This window comes from Delphinapterus leucas, chromosome 1, assembly GCF_059928025.1.
Source record: "Delphinapterus leucas isolate spDelLeu-1000000601 "Yukka" chromosome 1, BTC_Dleu_Yukka2, whole genome shotgun sequence".
NCBI classification, from domain to species: domain Eukaryota; kingdom Metazoa; phylum Chordata; class Mammalia; order Artiodactyla; family Monodontidae; genus Delphinapterus; species Delphinapterus leucas.
This window is the reverse complement of record NC_143129.1, coordinates 184,288,632-184,315,653: the sequence shown is the minus strand read 5'-3', so window position 1 is coordinate 184,315,653 and position 27,022 is coordinate 184,288,632. Positions and strand designations below refer to the sequence as shown.

Here is a 27,022-nt window from a genome sequence, read left to right as displayed (position 1 = left end):
TTTTTTTTTTATTTTTAGTTTTTTAAGGGACCTCCATACTGTTCTCCATAGTGGCTGTACCAATTTACATTCCCACCAACAGTGTAAGAGAGTTCCCTTTTCTCCACACCCTCTCCAGCATTTATTGATTGTAGATTTTTTGATGATGGCCATTCTGACCAGTGTGAGGTGATACCTCACTGTAGTTTTGATTTGCATTTCTCTAATGATTAGTGATGTTGAGCATCTTTTCATGTGTTTGTTGGAAATCTGTGTATCTTCTTGGGAGAAATGTCTATTTAGGCCTTCAGCTCATTTTTGGATTGGGTTGTTTGGTTTTTTCTAGATATTGAGCTGCATGAGATGCTTGTATATTTTAGAGATTAATCCTCTGTCAGTTGCTTCGTTTGCAAATATTTTCTCCCATTCTGAGGGTTGTCTTTTCATCTTTTTTATGGTTTCCTTTGCTGTGCAAAAGCTTTTATGTTTCATTAGGTCCCATTTGTTTATTTTGATTTTTACTTCCATTCCTCTAGGAGGTGGGTCAAAAAGGACCTTGCTGTGATTTATGTCACAGAGTGTTCTGCCTATGTTTTCCTCTAAGAGTTTTACAGTGTCTGGCCCTACATTTAAGTCTTTTATCCATTTTGAGTTTATTTTTGTGTATGGTGTTAGGGAGTGTTCTACTTTCATTCTTTTACATATAGCTGTCCAGTTTTCCCAGCACCACTTATTAGAAGAGGCTGTCTTTTTCTCCATTGTATACTCTTGCCTCCTTAACCAAAGATAAGGCGACCACAGGTGCGTGGGTTTATCTCTGGGCTTTCTATCCTGCTCCACTGATCTATATTTGTTTTTGTGCCGGTACCATACTGTCTTGATTACTGTAGCTTTGTAGTATAGTCTGAAGTCCAGGAGCCTGATTCCTCCAGCTCTGTTTTTCTTCCTTAAGATTGTTTTGGCTATTCGGGGTCTTGTGTGTTTCCATATAAATTGTGCAATTTTTTGTTCTAGTTCTGTGAAAAACGCCATTGGTAGTTTGATAGGGATTGCACTGAATCTGTAGATTGTTTTGGGTAGTATAGTCACTTTCACAATGTTGATTCTTCTAATCCAAGAGCATGGTATATCTCTCCATCTGTTGGTATCATCTTTAATTTCTTTCATCAGTGCCTTATAGTTTTCTGCATACAGGACTTTTGTCTCCGTAGGTAGGTTTATTCCTAGGTATCTTATTCTTTTTGTTGCAATGGTAAATGGGAGTGTTTCCTTAATTTCTCTTTCAGATTTTTCATCATTAGTGTATAGGAATGCAAGAGATTTCTGTGCATTAATTTTGTATCCTGCTACTCTACCAAATTCACTGATTAGCTCTTGTAGTTTTCTGGTAGCATCTTTAGGATTCTCTATGTATAGTATCATGTGATCTGCAAACTGACAGTTTTGCTGCTTCTTTTCCGATTTGGATTCCTTTTATCTCTTTTTCTTCCCTGACTGCTGTGGCTAAAACTTCCAAAACTACGTTGAATAATAGTGGTGAGAATGGGCAACCCTGTCTTGTTCCTGATCTTGGAGGAAATGGTTTCGGTTTTTCACCATTGAGAACGATACTGGCTGTGGGTTTGTCATATATGGCCTTCATTATGTTGAGGTAGGTTCCCTCTATGCCTACTTTCTGGAGAGTTTTTACCATAAATGGGTGCTGAATTCTGTCAAAAGCTTTTTCTACATGTATTGAGATGATCATATGGTTTTTATCCTTCAATTTGTTAACAGGGTGATTGATTTGTGCACACTGAAGAATCCTTGCATTCCTCGGATAAACCCCACTTGATCATGGTGTATGATCCTTCCACCTACTCTTTTTTAATGTGACTTTGTTCCTCCTCCATTAAAAGATAGTCTGATTTCCCTTCCTTTGAGTCTGAGCTGGACTCAGTAATTTGTTTGTAACCAATACAACGTGGTAGAAATGATGACACGACGTCTAAAGCTATGTCAGAGAGAGCCATGTAGCTCCTGCCTAGCTTTCCTGAAGAGCCAGCCAGCACGTTGTGAGACACCCAAGCCAAACGCAGTGGCACAGGTACTCCCGCTGACAGTGCCCGCCCAGCCCAGCCTCAGACACGACTCTGTCATCACAGCCTGGAGCCAGATGTGTGAGTAAAGAAGATCACAGCTGTTGGTGTCACCCCCAGCCATTTGTGTCTTCCCAGCTGAAGGCTCAGAAACCATAGAGCAAAGACACATCACCCTCGTGGTGCCCCATCCAGAACTGCTGAACCATGGGCTCCACGAACATAGTAAAATGGCTGTTTTATACCACCAAATTTGGGGTGGTATGTCACGCAGCAGTAGATGACTGGAACACTGATGTGAAACTACCCTTGCATTCCTGGGATAAGACCTGCTTGGTCACCATGTAGTACTTTTTTACACTGCTCTGTTCCGATTGGTAATATTTCACTTAGAACATTTTCTGTTTCTGTTCGTGAAGTAAGAAACTCGCCTACAATTTCTCTTTCCTTTTTTATTATTTATTTTTTGTTTTTTGACACCAAAGTTTACTCACAAATAAATAAATACATTTTAAGCAGAGCCTCCTGCCTGCCTCAAAGTGTCTACCCTATGGGTCCTTCCATCACAGGAGGGGGAGGGAGGGGAAGGCCGTCAGGGTGAGCACAGGCTCTCACGTTCAGCAATGCTCATGCCAGTATCGCCAGTGCCCTCTTCCAGGAAAGGGAATCTGGAGAAGGACTGCTTCGAAGGCTCAGAGGCCAAAGAGGCATCAGTGCTCACAGACAGGGCGCCAGTTGCCCGTCATCACTTCAACTACTCAGGCTGGTGGCCAGTCCAGCACGAGGGGGGCATCCAGGTCTCCAGCAGGACCAGTGTGTCATCAGGAAAGAGCGGAGGTGAGGGGCCTGGCTCCATCGCCTGTCCTCCTGGGCACCTCTAGGGGTGTGGGGGCAGGCGGGCAAGGACCACAATTTCCGTTTTTAGATTATCCTTATACGGTTTTGATATCAAGGGTAAACTGACCTTTGAAAATTAGCTGGAGAGCTTTCTTTCTTTTCCTAGTCTATGAAAAAGTTTATACAAGATTTATTTGTTAATTAAATACTTGGTACAATTCATCTGTAAAACTGTCTAGGGCTGGTGCTGGGAAAGGGGTGCTTAAGCCACTGATTCCATTTCTTTAATGATTATTAATCCGTTCAAAGTTTCTATCTTGAGTTAGTTTTGATAATTCTCTTTTGGTCTCCCTTCTAAAATTTCCTATCATAAAATTTTTACAGTAGTCCTGTTTTTTGTTGTGGTTTAAAAATTCTATCTGGCTATCTGCACTGGCTCCTTTATCTAATATTGTTTACTTGTGCCTTCTCTCTTTTTTTCATTAACAGTCTTGCTTTGTCTATTTTATTGTTATTTTCAAAGATCATCTCATTTTTTTCTCATATTTCACTGATATCTGCTGTTACCTTTGTTATTTCCCTTTTAAAAATATCACTTTCTTTGGTGGTTGTTCGTTATCCACTTTCTTTAATAAAATACTCAGCCTCTCTATTTCTAATCTTTCTAGGTTGTTACTAGGATATAGTAAGTATTCTAGTAAAATTACTTTAAATACATGTATTTAACACTTTAAATCCATTTACCAGTCTTAATCTTTACATAATCATATTTCCATGAACAAGATAGGCCTTTAAACTCAGATTTAAGGAGATGAGAAAAATCAAAGCCTGACCCATTATGCAGAAAGTCCCAGAGATTCTGGCCTGAGATGACTAGTACTGAGCTCCCTCTCTCTACAGGAACTGTGGATTAGGCTACAGTTCACTAATCATGAAAACAAGCAACCCTTGATTAACAGGAGTGGGAGTGAGAAGAAAGGAGGAAGAGTCCACAGGTAACCCAACATCACAGTTAAAACAAACTGGGCGGGCGGGGGGGGGGGGGGGGCGGGACGACGACTTCCCTGGTGGCACACTGGTTAAGAATCCGCCTGTCAATGCAAGGGACATGGGTTCAAGCCCTGGTCCAGGAAGAACCCACATGCCGCAGAGAAACTAAGTCCATGCGCCACAACTACTGAGCCCGCACGTCACTACTGAAGCCCACACGCCCTAGAGCCCGTGCTCCGTGAGAAGAGAAGCCACCGCAATGAGAAGCCCGTGCACCGCAACAGTAGCCCCCACTCGCAGCAATGCAGACCCAAGGCAGCCAAAAAAAGCCAAACCAAACCAAAACAAAAAATCCAGGGTTAACAATTTACTCAGGGCAAGTTGGACGGCAACAGGCTGGTGCTGTGAGGTTGGGAGGAAGGGCTGCTCTAGCGGAGGCCACACAGCAGGTGTCCCTAAGGCATGACCCTCACTCACCTCACTCTCCTCAAGGATGCCAATCAGCTCTAATCAGCTACCAAAATATTGCCAGTGCTGGGGAGACGAGCGGCCCCAGGTCCCTGTACCGTTCACCTGCTTCTGGATAAATCTGCCACTGAGCACACGTCAGACTTTCGGTTTTGTTTTTATTTTTGTTTTGTTTCGGGGAAGGGTTGCTCCAAGTAGCATAAAGCTTTCCCAGAACAAGAAGACTTGTAGGATAAAACACTGAAAAGGACAACAGCCGAGGGCCAAGAGCTTGTGGGAACCTGGCAGAAGCATAATAAACTAATTCAATCTCCCTGGAGGACAATTTGGCACTATGTGTTAAAGACCTTAAAAATATAAATAGTATTTGAAATAAACAGCCTTTACACTTAAGATACACTAGGAATGTATTTTAAGGAGATTAAATGGACCAGACCCCAAAATAAAGCATCAAGGAGAAAAACTGTTAACAGAGGGGAAAAATAAAGAAAAACAAAAAAGCTAGAAACTGGAAATAAATGTTCAAAATTAGAAATCGGTTAATAAAATTATGGTATCTTTAAGAAATACAACCATCAGGGAATTCCCTCGTGGTCCAGTGGTTAGGACTCTGCGCCTCCACTGCAGGGGGCACGAGTTTGATCCCTGGTTGGGGAACTAAGATCCGTGAGCCGCATGGTGTGGCCAAAAAAAATAATAATAATAAAATAAAATAAAAATACAACCGTCAAAATGACGATACATATATACATCTAATGTAAAAGATCACAGCTAAGTTTAAAAAGGTTACAGAACAGAATGAGGCTACTCTACTTAAAATATTTACTGATATGTTACGCCTAGAAATATGGACTAAAATGTTAACTAGCAGTCATCTTTTGGTGATGAATTATCAGTGATTCTAATTTTCTCCTGTGTTTTCAGGGGGAAAAATTACTAAAAACACACTTACGAAGCATAAACTTACACGTATTAAGATTTTTACTGCAGCAGGAGGGTTCTGGCTGAGCCAACCAGGTAAGTATTTTTTAAAGAGAAGCAGGCAATAATATAGCTTTCACCAAATCCTGAGGGTGCTATAGGGCATTTTTCAGGGAGAAAGGGGCAACAGGTCTGCAACTTACCCTCAAACAGTTCAGGGGGAAAAAAAAACCACCTACATAGGTTTTAAAAGGGAGAGTTGAAAGCAATGTAATAAAATGTTAACATTTGGGGAATCTGGGTAAAGGATATGTGGGAATTTTTTATATTATCCTTGCAACTTTTCTTTTTAAATTTGAAATCAATTCAAACTAACAGGTTTTAAAAGAACTGTGCACAGAATAACCGAAACTTTTAAAAACTGCAGTATCACATATATAAATATGTTTGTGTGTCTGTATGTGTGTGTGAGAGAGAGAAAAGGAAGAGCTGGGAATAATTAGAACAGTTTGAGACTTTTATTCCACTCAGTCCAAATAGATTCTTTAAAAATCTAAGAGGTATTGTTTACATTTGTAACATTAGGCCAGATTTTCAGCTCTAGCAAGAATGAGCTCACAGGAGTGTGTGGGAGGAGGAATGAGAAGAACCACAAATGCCCGACACAGCCCTCTATTATCTCCAGAGAGATTTAAACACAAAAACCAAAGCCTCAAAAACTGACTTCATCAAAATGGGGCAAGAGCAACACTGGTCAGAGCTGTTAAGTCAATGGTTCATGATCCTGAGGGTTCAAGTGTGGACAGTGCTGTCTGTAGTCCGGGGGAGACCAGAGTGAGCTCGGTGCAGGTTCGCACTGCAGCCAGCTCTGTCCAGTGACTTGTACACGCTCAGCGCAGAAGCTAGAAAAGACGAAGCTGGGCTGGCTGTGACAAAACTCATGACAGGCTTCCAGGACCTAACCCAGAAGGAAGCAGGGCCACTTTTCCCCCAAGAGAAAGAGACTGGGCAGATTCTGGGGCAGCGATCAAAGAGCATTTCTATCGCGGCGCCCCGCGCGGCCCGAGAGGCCGGACACAAAGGGATTACACGTCCCCATGCTTCATCACTACTGGTTGGCCAAGGAATCCTAGTGTGAATACAGCATCTCGATGATAATAAAATCTCCCTTTCCTCCTATAAAAAGCGAACGTGGCCCCAAAGGCAAGCACCCACACCACAGAGGCTCTGCCCGTGGCTCGAGCCCGCTCCCTGCCTGCAAGGCTCCCCGGGGTTGGTGCCCCTCAGTTTCCTCCCTGTGCAACATTGCTGGCGTCCCCGCGGGGCGTGGGGGAACCATGAAATAATGTCTGTAAAGTGTTCTCGTTTGTAAGGATGAAAAGAGCTATAAATCCAAAGTCACAGGAGTACTAAAGCTGCAACCACTTCTCTCTTTTGAAATGGGAGAAACACAGGAGGATCAAAGGAGTGTCACTGTCGACTGCTGCTCTGGGAGGCTCCTCCCTCCGCCTGGCAGAAACCCGGAAGAGGGAGGTCTACCATGATTTTCAGCTTAACAAAATCCCAAGACAAGTCCAACGACGGTTTCCTGGAACACCGTGAGTAGAAGAAACAGACCTTGCTCACGGGAAAGCAGGCATAAAAGGAGAAGGCAGTCTTGGGAGGAAGAAACGCAAACATGGAGGGAAAAAGTTGTTTCCCCCTTGTCTCTTTCTGCCACAAAAGCCTGGCATGGTGACACCAAGGCTGCAGCAGCTTGCGCAATAAAATGCTCAACCTTGGCTAAAGTTAACCTTCTTAGCCATAAAAAAAGGTAGGCGGGGGTGGGGGGGGGGCGGGACAAAATTAAGCTTACGGGAAGTAACCCTAATCAAAGCTGAGCCGTAACCAAGGGCTCCAGAAACATTTCTACTGTATCGCATCCCACAGGCTGGCCAAGAGCCCAGAATTTTCATTACAACCTTTCAAAGAGGGAGAGAAGGAGGAAAAAATATTTCACAAAAGCATTATCAAGGCCCCAACCCAGGATACCAGGCTGTAGAACCAAAATTTGTGAGAGGTCAGCCTTTCAGGGAGTCAAAAACCCAGCATGTGGAAACTGGAAGTCCTTTTATATAGTGGGAGGGGTTCTTAAACCAACTACTGTTTTGCACTGAAGTCTCAGAGCTTCACAGATCATTAAAGGTTTCTGAACCACAGAGAAAGGAGGGCAGAGTTAAGGAAATAAATCAAAAGTTCCTCTGGGATGTACGAATGCCTACTTGGAACAGGCCTTCAGCGCGAATATCCTCCACATTAAACAACACGGAGGACTTCAAAATAAAAGCAGAAAAGAGATCTGTTCTGTTATAAGCAATGCACTTTCTTTCTGGCTTAAAGGTTATGTGTGCTATTAGATGACTCCCGCTGCGAGTGTGGGGGGCTGGGCTGAGGGCGGGGGGCGGCAGTGAAAGAAAACAAGAGTGAACAGAAAGTCGAACTGAGAAATGCTCGGTTTGGGGGCACCCCAAACAAGTTACACAGTCTGGTAATATTTTAGGGGTGGGATGTGAGGCAGAGGAATTTCTATCACATCTATTCCTGGCCATCCCTGTCTAAGAACTGAAATAATTTTCCCACAGCCAGAGGGAGTTCTCTAGTTTTCCCTGTGCAACATACACAGCTGAAGGCCTGGGGAAAGAGACCATGTCATCTTCAGCAACGAGCCGCATAAATTTCTTAAAGAAGCATCACCAAACCAGCAGAGGGAGTACAGCATCTGAGAACAGGAAATGGTCAACCTGACACCTAAGGATCTGTGTTTATCTAAGACAGCAGTTGTGAAGCTGAGTGACAGACCTTGTGACCTTGCCCTCTTGCTATGCAGCACCGGTAAACAGAACGAAATGCTAGACTTCCTACTCAGACTGGATTAGTTTACTACAACAGGTGAGGCTGCCACCCTTTTTTGGTCAGGGTGCACTCACCACACTGCTGGGGTGCTCTCCCTACCAACCTGGAAGGAGGAGGAAGGGGTCTGGGGACGAGAAAGGCCCAGTGAAAGGCAGCAAGTCCAACCTGGAGAACGGACAGCATGCACCAGAGCAATGGTTCACCTTGAAATCCAGGGCCGGCAGTTTAATGCGTCAACAGCCCCTTTCCAGGCTTTTTTCCCTGGAGGGAGGGGAGGAGAACTCCAGCTTTACATGCAACCGCAGGCTGGAACAAAAGCAGCAGACAGATAAAGGCATTTGTCTGCTAAAGGACTGCTATCTGATCTCCAGCCGTAGTTTACCAAAACATGTAGGAATGGGTTTGAGGGGCAGATTTGGTGCCAAGATGATCAGCGCCAACAGGTTCCTGGGGAGGGTCTGGGGCTGTGACTAAAGCTAATGGTCTTTCCCACAAGAGAGAAGCCTACTGTTTCATGCATGATTATGCTGTGGTTTGTTACTGGAAATCTCTGCTCAGTAAGATTTAAGTGCTTAAGTCCACTCTGGGTGTTCAAATGGCCTCACTGATGGTTAGTCTGAGTATGCACTGCTGTACCGGGTAACGTCCTTTACTAAATCCTAACGTTAACACCTTCTCATTGTGGGAAATGAGACCTGGGGTAAAGATGCTAACCTCAAGACGTGCTAAACTCGACAGAACAAACAAAGCCTGCAGTGTGACTTTGTTACTCTAGGAAGCATGCCAAGCAATGAGCTCCTGTGCCTGCCTGCGGGGTGAGAAGGAGGGGCCCAGCGAGGAGAGGGAGTGGCCCAGGGGAGGAGGGGGAGGGGACGGGTGAAGAGGGGGTGGGGCTGGGGGAGGGGCTGGGGGAGGAGGGGGGCAGCCCCTCTGCTCCAGAAGCTGACCCAGCCAAGGTGTGGGGCGGACGTGTGCTTGCGCAGCCTGAAGCCAGAAGCCCAGGCAGGGAACGTGCCACCTACCCTGACTTATCTGAGAGCCCTCTGAGAGGGAGGGTCGCAGCAACAATTCTCTCTACCAGGACGACCTACAGAAGGAGAAGTGATTCCAATTCCGGCTCAGTAAAAGGAGGGCACTTCAAACAATACAACTGACCAAAACCACCAGGTCACATTTAATGGGTTCACTGTTACCAGGTTCTCAGAAGCAGCGGAGCACATTCTGTACGGATGCTGCAGAGGGACTCAGGTATTTTGAAAATTCCTCAATAGATAAGGATACTTCAAGAACTTTCTCTGGCAAGACATTTCAAACAAGTTTTAACATTTAAAAAACCTATCCTTCAAACAGCTTCCAGCCCTGATCATGAGCACATCTTCCAGGAGGCCCCACTCATGGCCCACACCGCACAGGTTAGCACTTGGGTTCACGCCAACCCACACTGCGGCAATGAAACAGCGGGAGCAACCCCCGAGGGAGCAGAGGCCCACCCAACCCTCATCTTCTCCGGATACTCAGTGAACTGGCAGCGCTGGCTGATCAACTGGTATGAAGAATAAACCACAAACTGTTTACATTCTTGCTATCTAGACATCAGAAGTCACTGATTTCCAAAAAAATTGTATAACAACGTTGAGTATTCATAGACAATTTAGCATTTGGGAAATTAGTGATTAGAGCAGAATATAGTACAAAAGAAAACAGTATGCTTTAGTCTGAGACTAAGACAAATATACTGGACAAATGGGTGCATATTCTTAATTTTAAACTTGCACATTTTAATATGAATACAAAATGACTACATAAGAAGCATTCTGTCCTTTCGCTGTATTATTCTGCCTAGACATCTGGTGGACGGAATATGGTACAGAGAAACACATGGACTTCTCTCCTGAGTCACACGATAGGGAACTAAGACCCCACAAGCCACACTGTGCGCCACCCGCCCCCACCCCAAAAGAAGCTTTGCCTTGCTTTTTATCCCACTCTCTGCAGAATGTGTACAGCTTACCCAGTTCACTTGCTACTTGCTTTACTCCCTGCTGGCCATGTATACAGGTTCACCGGGCCGATTTCCTTCTGAACTCAGTTACTCCACAAATCCAGATTTTCCCTCCAAAACTTAAACACCTCCCTTGACAACTTAAGCCACAAAGCTGACTCATTCAATGTACCTCATTAACACATTTCCCAAGCAGAGCATTTGTGGGAAAATGAACCAGGTTCTGATCTTAGGAGGCGTATGCCTAAATCAATAATCACCAAATCCCAGAGGCATTGGACCTATGCTGGTTCCAGCCCTCTAAAATAATCAAATACATGAAAGTCACCATTTCTTGCCAAACTCAAGAAAAATCCAACTCCTGCACATGGGAACAAAAAGACAACAGCTCAGCTGAAAACACATAACCAAACATTACAGGAAAAACTTCAGCTTAATATTGTTCAGAACATCCCCAGTGGTGTTTCACTCACACAGCAAAGACACAGAATAAAAATTCCAGACTGTTTTCAAGATAATAAAATAGCATATGATGGTGACTCACTAACTGACTAAAAGGAAAAAATATCCATAAAGAGTCACAGGAACCTTGCAAAGCTGCAAAGCTGGCAACACTGAACCTCCCCCACCTCACTTGGCTCTCACCTCCAGCAGACACACACATACGCGCGCACACACACACGCACACTCTAGTGACCATTTTGAGGCTGCAATTGGCTAATGGCTTGCTCTACTGCTTAAGACAATATTTTATTCTTGACTCACTCAATAAACCTGCTGAGAAAAATAAACAATGGGTTTCAATCTTATAAATAATCTAGAAAACGGAATTGCTGTGCAAACAGTAGAGCTGATTTACTGCCCATGATGAACAGAACCGGAAAGTCCAATGTGCACAGTGAACCCAGAGTCACAGTCTTACTATCTGGGGACACGAGTTAACAAGGATTCCTGTCCACTACATGGTGTAAGGCCTGGGATGGCCAGGCTTCAACTGGTCCTTTAAAACGTTGAGTTTTAATCTTTTAAGACATATATACACACACAATGTATTTCTATCCCATCATTCACACATGTGTGAACACACACACTTCATTTTTAACAAATATTAAGTCAGGGCCTATTACAGGGCACTAAAGGTGATATAAAGAGGTATTAAAATAAGGTTCCTGCCCAGAACCTCATATATGTATTCCATATACATACACAGATGCATGTAAATGTGCAGAACAGAAATGCATCAAAGAAAAAGGGAAGCAGAGTCTACAGTCCAAGACTAAAACAAAATATTAATTTTTAAAGGGCAGAACAAAACACAGTTCCGCTGAGAGAAGTTGGGCTCTTTGTGTAATGGCCACCAGTCCACAGAGAAAGAGGCTTGCATGGCCTTCACAGACGCACACCTGAAGCAGGACCCCTACACCTGAGCTCAGGACAGCCTCAGTGACTGCAACTCGGGCACCTTCCAGGGAAGAGCACAAAGCCACCGCCCCTTCGCCAGGTTGTGAGCTGCAGGAGGGCAAGCCCCCTTTCACGCACCCCAGGCGCCCCGCAGAGCACAGGCCTTGGCTACCAAACGTTCCCCAGAACAGTTCTTCCCAAACACTCCCAATTTTGCCCACTGCGAGGATGGTTTGGTCACCTCAAAGGCCAATTCCTGAGAATTACGATGCCACAATTTAGAGGATTCAGAAGAAGGATCTGAACAGAAGAATTATATCTCCAAAGCGGAAAAAAATAACAAAGGCCCTTACCATTGAAAGTTAATTTAAAAATTAAACATCTCAAAAAGAAAACTGAGCTTAATGGAATTCTGGTGTCCCAAGACAGGTTTCTCTGGCTTGCCTTTCCTATTTCCATAATACAATGAATGGCTTTCAAATTACACACAACAGAAAACATTTTTTATGGGGCGGGGTGTCCTTCCCACCAACGGGTGAGCAGCTGTGAATGAGACCGAGGTGAATGCTTTGCTTCATGTTTCAAAACAATACGATTAATTTTTATTCTTAATTTTTCCTAACTATTACTCAAGGGCATAAGTTCAAGTAAGATTAAAATGAATCAATTATTCAAGAATTATGACTTCAGATACATTTTAAAACTTATTTTTCATGTCAGTTTTTAACAGACTAGATCTATTTTTTTAAAGCATCAGCAAACTGGACTTTCAAAGTTAGGATGGGTTCACGGATCTCGTTAAGGCTAAAAAACAAAAATCTACTTACGATATAAAATACGAGCTCCAAGTAGATAAACACACTGACTATAATCACAGCTTGTAAGTCTTCTTAAAGACCATTGCAAGCCTTCCATTTGCTTTTACTAGCTAATAAAATGAGTGAGTCTATTTAGGCTTCAAAGTCATAAATGGCTCCATCTTAAAAGTCACCAGGTAACAAAGATCCAGCCAAATCATAAGAAATATACGTTAGCAAAGGCCAACAGCAAATAAATAACCCATCCTTACAAGCAGCACTGTGCTCAGTAACACTGAAGTCCAAGGGGTTTTTCATTTGAGTACAGTTTCTACAAGTAATACAGCGCATGCAATCAAAGCACACTCATGCCATTCCTACCAGTCCTAACACGTAGGATGAGACCGAGGACAGGCCTAAGATGTTTACACCGAGAACAGCAAATATCCAAGGCCCTGGTTTAAAAAGTCATCTAACTCTCTGGAAGTTTCAATATAGTTTGTTTAACCTGATGCCACATAAAATTGATTCCAAAAAGGTTAAAAATAATTACTCTTTAAAAATAGATAAATACAAATTTAAAAGTCATCTAATTTTTAAAGTCCTCCCCTCTCCCCCAACATCAGCAGCAAAAAAGTTTCTTACATGCAAATTTCTTAACTGCTTCACTTACACAAGGGAATCAGCCACTCTCTCTCAGATTACCCTAGTCAAAACTGGACCACTGCCCAGTCAAATAACCACAGTTTAGACTCTCAGAATGAATAGATTCAAGGCTCTGCTCCATTTTAATGGGAAGAACTATAGGATCACAGCACTTGCTGCCAAAATGCAGAGCCTGTTTCTGTGAGTAATCACTTCTGCTTTGAGTGGAAAATCCCAACTCTACCTGCACCTACCCCAGGACAAATTATTAAGGGAAGAGGTATGGCACATGTCAGTCCTTGTACCCACTTCTTGCCAACCTCTCAAAATATTTACATTTCTTCTTCACGTATAGGGGTTCCAGTGAAAGAAACACTTAAAAACACTGTAGTATTAAATATGCAAACTTCATATTAATAAGCGAAGCTCATCCTTTAAATAAAAAGGTTTCTATTAGAAACTTCAGTAGGGTCTAGGCTAGCCTAACTCACATATTTTGGTTGCATGTCAAAAGATAAAAACAGTTTTTATATGAAGTGAGACATCGGGAATTCCCTGGCAGTCCAGTGGTTAGGCTTCCACGCTTTCACTGCCGTTGGCCCCGGTTCGATCCCTTGTCAGGGAACTAAGATCCCACAAGCTGCATGGTGCGGCCAAAAAAAATAAAAGGAAATATGACATGAGTTACAATTGTGTTTCTAGGACAAAATGGAAGACAGGAAGAGGGAAGCCATATTGGGAAATTCTATTATTGATCATGAAAATAATCCCAGATACTTTTCTATATGTTTGAAATACTCCGTAACCCTTCGAAAAGCAAAATCAAGCCCTATTTAATAGCGAAACAATTTACAGCTTTAACAGAATGAAAACCACATTATTTTAAGAATGAATGTGACATATAGGATTAAGAATCTGCAAGTCTTCATCGTTGTAAACAGCAGGGCTTCCTGAACTTTACTCTGCATTCCAATCACCTGGGGAGCTTATTAAAATGCAGATTCTGCTTCAATAGGAACGGACAGGAGGCTGAGAGGCTGCAATTTTAACAAGCTCCAGGTGATGACAATAATGCTGGTCTGAGGACCACACTGAGAGCGGTGAGAACACACAGCATTTGCAGTCCAGGTCTCTGGCTTAAAATCAAGTGTGTTATGTGGCTATAACACATTTGTGTCCTCAATAGTATCAACCGATTCAGGAAGTTCACACTTTGTTATGTAACATTAGATTAAGCATTAATGAGGCTAGAAAGTTTGTTTATCTAAGGTTATAACCTGAAGTTAAATAAAGCTTCATGCTGAACGCTAGTATTAAATGCTAGAGTCATTTTTAACCTCTTAATATTAACAGAATCCCAATTACTCGGTCTCTTTTTTTTAAGTATCTTTTTAAAATTTATTTATTTTTATTTTTGACTGGCAAACATGGCAGGCCTGCAAATGGCTCATCTTCCCTGCCACAGTGCCAGCTCCCTGTGGGGCACAGGTGGCACCTTGCATCTCTTTATAGACATCCCACCATTACAGTGCTCAGTGGTATACAAAATTTTCTAAAACTGAACCATATGGCATGTTTAACTAGCTCTGAAAATGGGAATATTTATTTTATTATTCATTGGGTCTTCGTTGTCGCGCACGGGCTTTCTCTGGTTGCGGCGAGTGGGGGCTACTCTTCGTTGCGGTGTTGTGGTGGCTTCTCCTGTTGCGAAGCACGGGCTCTAGGCGCACAGGCTTCAGTAGTTGTGGCTCGTGGGCTCCAGAGTGCAGGCTCAGTAGTTGAGGCGCATGGGCTTAGTTGCTCCACGGCGTGTGGGATCTTCCCGGCCCAGAGCTCGAACCCGTGTCCCCTGCACTGGCAGGCAATCGGATTCTTAACCACTGCACCACCAGGGAAGTCCCCGATTACTTGGTCTTAAAGCCCTTTCTCAATAGTGGTAATTCTTTGACAGGAGAACATGCTCTCTGCAAAAGATATTTTGCCTGAAGAAATGAACAACTAACATTCAGTAGTTATGCATATACTTAATAGAATTCGTTCCCAGAAATGTGGCTGAGAAAGGTGGTCGATTTTCATGTTATTTCTCAAAAATTTAAATCTCCAATACTTTTCATCCTATCACCCAAGGTTAAAAAAGCTCAAAACATCAAAAACAGCTGCCCCTTGGTCCCATTCAAAAAAACAAAAACAAACAAAAAAACAGTGACACGTTTTCAACAGAGAAAGTCAAGATAAAAGACTTCCATTTCCACAAGTCACTGACGATTCCCCACTTTCTGTCCTACTACTAGACTGAATTATTAAGAACCTCCTCTCTGGTCTCCATCTCGTTGGTGCTGCTCAAGAATGCTCACCTCCCATGCTCTCACCTCTCTTCTCAAAAGACTTCAATGGGTCCCCAAACGCACTCTTTGGAGAGACAGCAAGGTCCCCCCAAGTCTACCTCCAAGCCATAAGCTTGGCCTAAATCCCACTGCATCAGCTCGTGCAGCCTTCTCTCCGAACGCACTCATGGACTTGCCGGGCACGTTTTGCAATTTCCTCTCTCCATGCCTTTGCTCGTGATATTTCCAACAGCTGGAAAGTCGCTTTTCTTCCACCCTCCCAACCATGGCCTATATCCTTCCTTCCTTCGAAGCTCAGTTCAAACACCACATCCTCCAATTAGCCTTCCAGAAACCCCCAGGCTCTGTGGGACCCGGACCTCTACCAGGGCCCTAAGCACAAACTGGCAAACATGGCAGGCCTGCAAATGGCTCATGTTCCCTGCTGCAATGCCAGCTCCCTGCAGGGCACGGGTGGCACCTTGCTCTCTCTATAGACATCCCACCATTACAGCGCTCAGTGGTATACAAAATTTTCTAAAATTGAACCATATGGCATGTTTAACTAGCTCTGAAAATGGGAAGTGGGTGAAAATGGATTTCTGGCATAGTAAGTATTAAGGCACCAGTAACTGGGTTTACAAATAACATGAGCTTCATCTCTGTTGGGCTAGGTATTCAAAAATAAAACTAAGAGATGAGAAAGAGAGTCAAGAGTGTGTGCCTGTCCCCCTGCTCCATCCAGGGGCTAATAATCCTCTAGGGGCACCTCTTCTCCCTATGAAGTCGGGGTGGATCAAATTGTCTTCTCACTAAGGTTAGTTGCCACTGAGACAGGTCACTAAGTGCGTGCTCCCTGCCTACGATGCAATGCTGGCTGGATCTGTCCAAGCGCCAGCAGACAGAGCTTTACACAAAGGCCAGCCAGGATTCAAGGGACAACCACCCCAGTGTCAGACACGGAAAAGTCTTTGGTTCAAACAACAAAGAGATGTTCTCAGCACGAAAGAAGATACTATATGTCACTGTCACCTGAGTAATCATCTCATGTTTTTGAAGAAAACTACAATGTGTAAAAATCAAACGAAAAATTATTTTTGGAACACCTATGATTTTGTGTTATTTGTAACATGGATTCCCTTCCTGGTAATTAAGATTCAACACTACTAGGTCTCCTGTTTTTTCAGGCATTACCTTGGCATCAAAGGTCATGTGATTCATCAAGCCAAAGATTACGCGGCAGTGCTTAAAGCAGAACCCAAGAAGCCTTGTTCCCCATCATTTTCTCAGAAGCTCAGCTACGGGGCACTCACTGTGATTTATACAAATGTACTAATACCCAAGATTCTGATGTGGTTTAGGCCAAAGAGTGTCTTGAGAGAGAAGAAGCATACAGCCAAGGGGAACCTGAGATGCTTAGCAAAAATTCTTTACCGTATTTTACTAATTATACATCTTATAAGCACTTGGGGGAGGCAAATAGTTCTAGAGGAAGGGAGAACGGGGAGAAAGACGATCAACTATAGGATATCTGCACGACTGTGATACTAAACTCTCTGACTTGCAGTTATTCTCTCGGGTAACATGAGGTTAACACGTAATACCCACTCAACTAAACCTCCATAAACAGCTGGTTTTCCACAATCACAGCCACTATTCCCACTTCAGTGGGCAGCAGTGTTCAGAGAAAAGCCAGATTTAGCTCCTGAGTAATAAACACCAGAAACCAAAAGAGCTGGGAGAGCTCTCCGTATCCGTGCCTACCAGGAAGCTCTGAACGTACATCGGCACCCAGTGGCCTGATAAGCGTGGAAGTCTCCTCAACAAAGCTTCAAGACAGAGGAATTCCATCTTTTAGACTAGGCAGTGCCCTCCACCCACTCTGTTTTTCAATTAAATGGGTTTTCTGCAAGACAGATTAATGAAAAACAGGTAATTTCTTTTTATATAGGTTCAATATGTTTACAAGCAGAATATAATTCTGTACTTTTCATAGCATTTAGCTACTTTACATAGTATTCAGGGTAGATAAGAAGAACAATCATTTTCAAGTGTTTTTAGGCACTCTTTATATAGGCGGTATCTCATTTAAATTCTCAAAACAATTCTGGAGGGGGGCGGAGGGAGACCCAAGCGGGAGGGGATATGTGTATACACGTAGCTGATTCACTCTGTCCTACAACAGAAACTAACACACATTGTAAAGAATTATACTCCAATAAAAAAAATTTAATTTAATTTAAAAATTAAAAAAAAATTCTAAGGGGTAGAAGGATCACCCCATTGTACAGACCCAGACATTAGAGGACAGGAGGCTGAATAATCCGCTTAAGGCCCTATGGCAGGTAAGTGGCAGAGGAGAGAAGAACCATCACTTTGGTCTCAGGCACAGCGACAGCCAAAGACGTACAAACATTTTATAAAGATTCTAACACCAATAAAATTCTCATGCAAACACACACCATTTTAGAGAAAATAATTTCCTAGACCCTGTCAGGATTTGACCTGAACTTGCCAATGAACAGCTCAAAGAAGACTGCCCAGTTAAAAGAGATCATCAAGTACTATAGTTACTGGTAAGGCCAAGAATAGAACACAGTCTGCTGACCCCACGCCCATGCCCAATCAGGCGTGTTCTTCTGGATGCTGACACCCTTCTGAAGTTTCAAGTTGGTTGAGAATAGCAAAGAAATGAGTTAATAATTCCAGTAAATAGAAGACAATATGGGAAGTATCTAGGTTAGCGGGATTTGCTGTGTGTGTGTGTGTGTGTGTGTGTGTGTACATACACAAACACACACACACTTATATATGTGTGTATTTTTATAAGGCATGACCATATGAAGATTTCTACCTAGGTAGTTTTGAACCAAGAACACTGGTACCTACAAATTTTCTCATCTTCTGCAGCAAAAGTGAAAAATAACCTTTGCCCTCCCCTCTGTATGACCTGTGAATGATTAGCCTGGCCATGCTGATAACTAAGGAAAATATGAGTGCCGCTCCCAGCTGACGAGAATGCTTAAGATTTATCCTACTACCAACCTCCTCCAATTCCATGCAAAAGACAGCAGGACACTAGGAATAGTTAGCCAATGTTCAGCCCTAATAAATTCTCCAGTGCTGCAAACAACTCTCCCATCAGCTCCAATGACTGTGCCCTGAGGAAGAGGCTGGAAACAGGAAGACCGCTGGGTGCCAGAGGAGATGGGAGGATTGGAGCCACATGGCTGGGAAACAGGGACTGCAGAGAAGTGATGGGGAAGCGTCTCAGGAAAGAGGCGCCTGGAAAAGACCAGAGAACCTGCTCAAAAGGTTGCTGTACTGAGAACTTCTGTGTGGCAAAAAAAGAGGCTACTACTGAGTCAGACATCATCAGTAAGAATAATCGACAACCAAGAGCAAGAGGAAAAACAGATTAGAAGACCATTCCCTAGGTTAAAGGTTATTCAGATCCCTTTTCACAGGGGAGATAACATGCAAAGTGTCTGGCATTTTCAAATGTTAGACACCAGATTTTAGATTCAATGCTTAATCTTGCTATTAAGTTTACTTTTTAAAAGAGAAAGATAAAATAATTGTAGAGGGATATCTTGTATCAAATTCTTCATGTTTTGCAACTTTTAGCAGAGCACAGGGAGAGAGAAAATTGAGTTGAGAGGTTATAATCTGGCCCCTCACATCAGCTCAAATCTACTCAATGATCTCTCTCATTTTCACTCCAACTGGGCCAAACCAAAATTCCTATACTTTGCAGGGTAAAGCCTTTTTAGTTTTTACTTCAAATAACTGAAATCCTCAGAAAACATAAAAAGTCTTTCATTGCTCCACATTAAATACCTCTTACCACTCTGTTCTGGAAAGAGCAAAAAGTCACTTGATTATATTAGAGTGCTAATATATTTTAGTTTAATGTCCATAAACAAGCTTTTTTTTTCAGCTATCCTCACAATGACCCATCTCAGCATATTTACATGTATAATAAATACTGAAAACTTAATCTAATTATGATTGATTAATGCAAACCACCAATTTACATGAGGCTATACTTGAAATCTCAGAACGCTTCTCCCCTATTATGAGGTCTGTTTATAAGGTGCTGTACAGAAAACGTATCCAGAAACAGTTGGTTTAAAAAAAAAACAAAAAACCTGAATAAAAGAAACAAAATTGAATAAGAGGAAATCAATAAACAATACCCAATTAGAAAACCAAAACCCAAACCAACCCATCAGCTTTTGTCATGGGTATTCTTCATGGATATTCTCCTCCATCCACTCCCAAAACCTGGGGTGGGGGAAGCAGCACTCAATGTCTAAATATTCACCTCCCATCCCCAAGTCCTGAAGTGCACTTCTGTAGTACTTGGGCCACAGGCACTGGTAAGTGGCTGGCCTACTCCACCCCTCCACCCCCCACCCCCCCAACCCCCGTCTCCCCTATTCCTTGGCCTAGCCGCAGGGAGGACTTTCCCCACCCTCCTCCAATACCACCTGTAGGAAACCACAGGCACATTCAGGTAAGACTGAAAGAATCTCCTGCTAGCATTCTCTTTACATAACTTCACTCCCAAGCCTCCTTAGCAAACCCACCTACCCCAAGTTTAACAAGAGCGTTCATCAGACCTGATTCTCAGCTTTGTGAAATATCAAAGGAATTTTTAAAAGCCTCATTTCAAGCAACTTACAGGGATCCTTGTGTATCTGTCCAATGAAAAGTGCAAACTTTTAGGGCTGGAAAATTAGGTACAACTACTCTTCAAAACATAGCAACATTAAAAAAAAAAAAAAAGTCCCCAGAGAATTTAAAGTATATTGAGCTACAAACCTCTTAGCTCTATTGTTTGTTGATGACTTTTGTCAATAACCAAATCCAAACAAGCGATAAATGATATTTTCTATTTCACCCACTGTATTTAAAATTAGATGTTAACTCCCCAACACCCCAGACTCCCCGCCCCCCCCCAACCTCTCCTGCCAAAGACTCTTCTGTTCTGAAATCCACTTTCTTGGGGATAAGCATAATCAGTCACTTTACCATCTAGAATCCTGAGCTAAAACTAAAGGTGAAGGAAGTAAAATTAATAGAATCCTAGAGGCCAGCACAACACAGGGTTAAAGGAAACCATTTCACAAGATCAAGTGCGGAGAAGCAGCAGGAGCGAAGAGGAAAAAATCAAGTTACATAAAGTCCAATTGTACTCACTGTTTCCTTATTGGGAAGCAGCTCCTTTCGAATTCGGAAGAAGTTCTTGCCGTACTGCCTAAGCCCCTTAACGAAGCGTTTCTGTGATAAAAAGAAACAACAAATGGGATGTAAAAGCCAAAAACAACACAGGATGTCAGCAAAGATCTCTGCAATCAGCAGAATAACAACCCCAAAAAAGTCCGAGCTAGGGAACGTCGACACGGCTGCGGGAATATTTCAGCAGCACAGCCGGGACCCGCGCCCAGACAGCCTCCGTCAGATCCCCAGTCCCGCACTCGGACAGGCTAAGGAGGACGTCCCGTGTCTGAGGCAAGCAGCCGTCTGTGCCTTCGCTGCCTCCGGTCTCTGCATCGGTCCACGGAGGTATAAACAACACATACGCTCCGTGCTTCCATCAATAAAACAGCACAACTGGTCCCCATCTGAGAACGAAGCTTCCCAAAGTGCCGAGCAGAAGGGGGGAACGGGAGCAAAGCTGGAGACTTTCCTCCAGAAGGGCACCCTGGAGGCTTCAAAGGCCTTTCGTTCGTCCGGGGAATTCACCAGGACGGCAGCAGCACCGCGGCAGCCCACCGGGCCCGAACCCCGGCCGGCCTGCGTGCCCCGCCACGCCGGCCGCAAGAGCCACCTCGGGGCACCAGGCACCCAAACACCAGCACCCCTCCTCCTTCCCGGCCCCTCCCCGCCCCCGTTCCCTCGGCAGCCCAGGGACTTTCACTTTGTCCCATTCCTCCTGGGCAGCCCCTCCCCGCCACAGCGAGGCCACTGCCGGATCCCCGGACCCCACCTCGGCCCGCGAAGTCGGGTCCCGCGCGGCCGACCGCCGTCAGCCACAGGTACGCGGGGCCGCCGCGGGCCGCACTCAGGGTCCGGGTGGCGGGAGGCCGCGCCTGTCACTCGGCTCGCGCTCGGGTTCGGGCTCGGGCTCCGGCTCCACAAAGCGCAGGGCGGAGGCGGCCGGGCGGCTCGGCGTGTGACCGCGGCGGGGCCGCGCGGCGCGGGGCGCGGGGCTGGGGCGGCCGCCGCCGCCGCCGCCGCCGCCGCCGGGGGAGGAGGCCGGAGCGGCGCGCAGAGCCCAGCGCGGCCGCGGGCGGCTGCAAAAGGCGGCCTGGATCGCCGCGCCGCCCGCCGGCCCGGCTCCGGCCTCCGCCCCGAGGCTCCGCGCGGGACCCCGGCCCGGTACCTCGGTTTCCTCCTTCCGAACAGCGGGAGTCGACCCGGGCGGCGGAGCACGGAAACTTCCTCCCCGCCGCGGCGGGCGCGAGCGGAGGGCGCCCGCGGTGCTGGCTCCGGGCTGGGGCCCTCCCCGGGCTGCTGCGTCTCCGGACCTCCCCCCGGACGGGCAGAGTCAGCAGCGCACGCCCGCCGCACCCGGGCTGCGAAATGGGGGGGCTGGCCCCGACGACCCCCGAGGTCCCTCCGGCCCGGGATTGTGGGCGGCCGCTCCCGCCCGGCCCAGGCCTCAGCCGGCACCTCGCAGGGCGTCGTTTCACAACTAAATCACCGCGGAAGCTTCCCAGCCAATAAATCACCTGCCCACCGGGAGGGGAGTCCCTCCCACTCCCCGCGGTTGAGACCAGCCGGGCGAATTCAGTGAAGAGCCAGACTTGGCCGGGAAGACCGATCTGTATAACCTCCTACAACATTCCTGGAGGCTCTGCATTTTCAGATTTCACCCCTTTCTAAGATATGACTCATCACTGTCAGTTTTCAACATAATTCGTATAGTTCAAAAGGAAAAATCTGGCAAGGCACAAGAAAGAAGCTCTGCTCTAGTCTGAAGCAGAGTGACCCTCGTTACCTGAAAAAAGTATCATTTACATGCTCAGCACGCATCCCGGGCTGCGTGCAGAGCACCTCCACATCTTCACATCTCCACCGGGATGTGGAGAGGAACGAGACTGCCCTGCCCTCAAGGAGCAGGCCTGGCAAACAGGGTAAACAGATCAATCTCTGGGCCCCAACGAAAAGCAGCAGAGGAACAAAGGGCGGGAGGTGGGGTCAGGAGGAGGAAGCAACTTACTCTGCTGCCATCGTAGGGGCGAGACAAGGGGGAGCATGAGCCTGTCAGGTGGGCTCAGCAGGGCTCCAGGCAGAGGGGTCGGCCAGGAAGGGCACACAGATCACCCTGGGAACTGCGAGGAGCGCAGGGTGTCCGGAGTGGAGTCCCAGCAGGTAAGACTGAAGAGGTGGGGAGAGGGTCAGGTTGCAAAGAACCTTCCAGGCCAGGCTGAAGAGTTCTGCTCCTAGCTGTAGGCCAGCGGAGAAGTGTAAGCAAGAGCGTTCCATGAAAAGACGGCACAGAGACTGCTCTGGTGGCAGTGTGGCCCTCGGCGTGCATTAGGGACAGACTGGCTGCAATGCAGTTAAAAAGGCTGGAGAGGGAGCCCAGGTGTGAGATGAGGATGACCGGAGCTCAACCTCAGCCTTCAGAATTAATGCTTCTTAATCTACTCGTTAAGAAGTTAAGTATTTAGTGAGCACCTAACACTGGGAGGAATTTTTTAAATAACAACAACAAAAGAGGTAGCCATGGACCTTTATTAAAACGGATTCATTTTTTGCAGGTAAGGTAAATGTGTGTGAGGTGATTACAGAACAATCTGAGACTTAGGTCGGCCAAGCATGAAGTAGTGAAGGGCAGCTCACCAGTGCTTCAAGGGAGCCGAGAAGAGGGAGGGACTGTTGTTCAGAATGCCTTCACGGAAGCAGATCGAGAAGAGCAGACAGCATCTGCAGGTGTGGAGGGGTGGGAAGGCCTCCAGGAAAGGCAGAGGCAGAGAATAGGAAGTGGCAATCAGACAGGGAGAGTCTACACAAAGCTGAGGTGGGCTCTGGCGTGAGTCAGATGGTGGAATGGCAGGGCCATGCATGTGTGAGGACACGCAACAGGTTCACTGGGAGAGGCCGGCCCAGTGAAGGAGCACCTGAGAAAGGCTGAACCTGGAAGAGCAGGGTAATGTGGGAGAGTTCTGCAAACGTGAGTTCAGACCCTGATTCCTCCACTTGTTATAATCCTCTGAACAGCATCCATTCAACAGTTATGAAGTACCTACTGTATGTCAGGAGCCTCAAAGTCCTCACAACCTAGAAGGAAGTACTACTACTATCTCCATTTTACTGACAAGGAAGCTGAGGCACCGTGGGTTAAGTAACCAGACCAAGGTCACCCAACTCCTCAGCAGTCAAGGCAGAATTCAAACCCGGGCTCCAAAATCCATGCCCTACAGCACTACTGTCTTGGTGAAGTGGGCCAAGAGTCTACGAAGGTCAGCAATTTCGGTCATGGTCCCATGATCTGCGACTCTGCCTTTTCCATCTGCCCCACCAAATCAAATCAACTCTTCAGTATTCTTCCTAAGAAAGGTCTTTCAGTGCCTTCCTTTCCCGCTCATTCCAGCAGTAGTCCCAGGCCAAACCCTTACCCTTCTTTCCTACTAGCTAGCTTACTAACCTATCTCTCTCATCCAGCCATTTACAAGCCTCTGCTGAGGAATTTTTCAAAACCACGGATTTCATCATGAGTCCTACACCATCTTGCCCCCAGGCCCTATCTAAGGATAGCTCTTTGACCTCTTCAGGTGGTGTTTAACCCTTAGCCCTGCATTCAAGGCACACCAGGATCCTGTCCTGGCCTACCTTTCCAAACAGATGTCCAGTAATGCCAACTGGTCCATGCTACCACCTCCGTCTGAACTTCCGACTCTGGGGTACCTTTAATACTTCTCTGCACAGCCTACCCTCCAGTTCACCTCAAACTCAAGCTCAAATCCCTCTCACCCCAAAATGAGACTTCCCTGACCGTCCCCATCCCCATTCACTTCGCATTTATTTATTTGTAAAAGGTCTTATGTACTCATAGTGTCTATGAGCTCTGAAAAGACAGGAATTGTATCTTATACCACCTTGCCTCCCTATAGCATTAGGCAGCTGGAGCTCCCAAGTCTGTGATACACAGATACACAGATGAAACAAACCATGAGATGACAAGAGCCTGGGCTAGGGTGGTCACAGTGGAAATACACTGTTAAATGCCAAAGGGTCCATTTTGAACTTTGATAACAAAGTTGATCTTATTGGCTCCATGACACCAAACTCTGCTGATTTTTCTCATATCACCTGGTGGCTTAATTCTCTCCTCAACCTCTGAGTCTCCCCAAGGCTTTGTTCTAGGTTTTCTGCTCCCCACAAACTCCCTCCCAATATGATTTCTGCCGCTCCCATGGCTCTAAATACCATCCAAGATTCTCACTACTATTTCTAAGGCTAAATCTATGGTCCAAGCCCATTTGGGAACACTTGTCTCATAGACATTTCAAACTAACTACTTCCAGAAATATGGATTTGACATCTGATGGTGAACACAAACCACTGCTGTCAGTGTATATCAATGACTATGCTATCAAGTGCAAAGCACCACTGGCCCCACTTTTTTAAAAAAAGGAAGTAAAAGCTTCATGTGGCCTGTACTGTTACTTCTCTATGGAAAGCCACAAGGCCTCAAAACTGGCAAAACATCTGCTTCTCAGAGACCAGCCTTTACCTTGTGGTTTACCAGAAATGTAGAGTAGCCTTTAAAATCGAAACAAAGCCAACCCACTCAGAGTGGTCAATGATTAGAATAGGTCAGTATGTTAAATAGGTTACTGAGGCTGTAGTCTCCGTTCCCTCGATTCATTCATCTCTCTGCAAATGAAGACCCTGACTTTTTTAAGACTTTAATTTCATAATTAACACTATCGACTCACAGACAGACAGGTACTGGAAGCTTCTAAATGAAAGTTCACAGACGCGGTCTGTTTCTTAATAGCATTCTAGCAGTTGAGCTGAAATTCAGCATTTCCAGTGCTGAGATTCAAGGCCTCATGAATTATGTCTCTGTCCCTTAGCTGTTCTGTCCCTGACGGCGTATAGACGTTAGACTGCTGAGATGCCAAGGGTGCAAGAGAAAGAAGGCTGCTCCTTCCCGAGGCGGGAGCTGTGGCTGGGCCGCTGCTCCGAGTGCCGGGCAGCCCTGCTTCTTACGCTCCGCAGGCTTGCAGTCCGGCCACTCTCAGAGCCGTGAGCTGAGGTTCCCTGGGTGCTGGCACTGTTTTCTCTGGTGCTCTTTGTTTTCAATCAACCTGTGTGTTTTTTGGGAGCACAAGACAAGTCCTCTTCTATTTCTCAATCGTCATAGCCAGATGAGACCCAAATATACATACAGATTTATTAATGGCAAGGAGACTGTTCTTTTGCTTTGTTTAACAACTTAGTTTGTGATTGCGCTCCAATTTTGATTTTATCTACTGAAATGTATTTTGACATACAACACTGTGTTACAAGGTACACAACATGTTAATCTGATACATTTATACACTGTAATATGATTGCCATTGTAGTGATAATCATGTTACGTAATTACTCCCCAGTTTTTAGACACATTGCTATAGTTTTCTATTATTGAGCTGAAACTTCATGTCACCATCAGAAGTTACCTACCTATAAGTTCCTGGTAGAGAACATTTAATTCTTGGCTTTAAAAAAAGTGAGTTACCTGAACACAGTACTTGCTGTTAAATTTGGGTCTGAGTAGAATCTGGAGAGCTCTATTTCTCATTTCGGTAGAATGGAAAGAATGTGAGATTCAAACTCAGAAGTCCTAGGATCTGGTCTGCTTCTCTGTTCCACAGAGTAATTCTGACATGGCTGTTTAGACACAGCCACTTTTGAAATGGGAGATACGTAATAGGGATAAACATAATTGGGTGAAAATGCGATAACATTCTCTCTTACGATAAAGTAACAAGTTCAAAAGTTCTGCTCATTATTGCTGAGCCTGCCCCAGCTCAGAGCCTCCCAAGCCCTGTGCCCACGGGCGATGACGGCCTCACCGGCTGCCCAGACACTGACTGTCTCCCGCTGGGGGTGGGGGGAAGGGGTGGACCAGGGTTGGCCTGGGGCAAGCAGCTTCACTGTCATGTGTCGGGATGAGAGAAAGGTAGGGAGACACCTCCTATTCAACAATAAAAGCAGCCAGCACTGAGTACTGCTCCAATGGCGGGCACTCTCCTAAGGGCTCTACACCAACTGACTCATTGAAGCACCGCAATAACCTTACAAGGCAGGGGCTACTAATAGCTCCATTTTACAGATGGGAAAACTAACCACGTGTCACCAAATCCTTGAACCAGGGTGGGAGGGTCAAGACTGACAAATGTCAACAGTCAGGGAACTTCAGGGATGGGTGAAGGCTAAGAATGGAGTTGAGGAGAGTGTGTGGATCAGGGCTATGATGGGCACCTGCTGCCTGCGTTTGCATTTCAAGATTTTAAGTGTTTCCCAAAGGTCTACGAATGGACAAATAAAGGTTATATTCTCGAAACTTATTCTTGTCTCGGTTTGTTCATCTTTTAAACTGGCCATAAAATACCTGCCCTACCTATCTCAAAAAAGATTACTCTTAATATCAAATTGGATTGCACCCAGAGGAGTACTGGG

The 27,022-nt window shown here is 45.3% G+C and overlaps 1 protein-coding gene across 8 annotated transcripts in view; it reads right to left on the bottom strand.

Moving 5' to 3' along the window:
- The window catches only part of RERE (arginine-glutamic acid dipeptide repeats), a 427,727-nt gene that overhangs the window by 40,554 nt on the left and 360,151 nt on the right, over positions 1–27,022 (bottom strand). For all 8 annotated transcript variants that reach the window (XM_089901851.1, XM_089901849.1, XM_089901848.1 and 5 more), the window contains one exon: positions 20,540–20,620. In XM_089901851.1, coding sequence (XP_089757977.1) covers positions 20,540–20,620 — 81 coding nt within the window. The remainder of the gene's footprint in view (positions 1–20,539; positions 20,621–27,022) is intronic.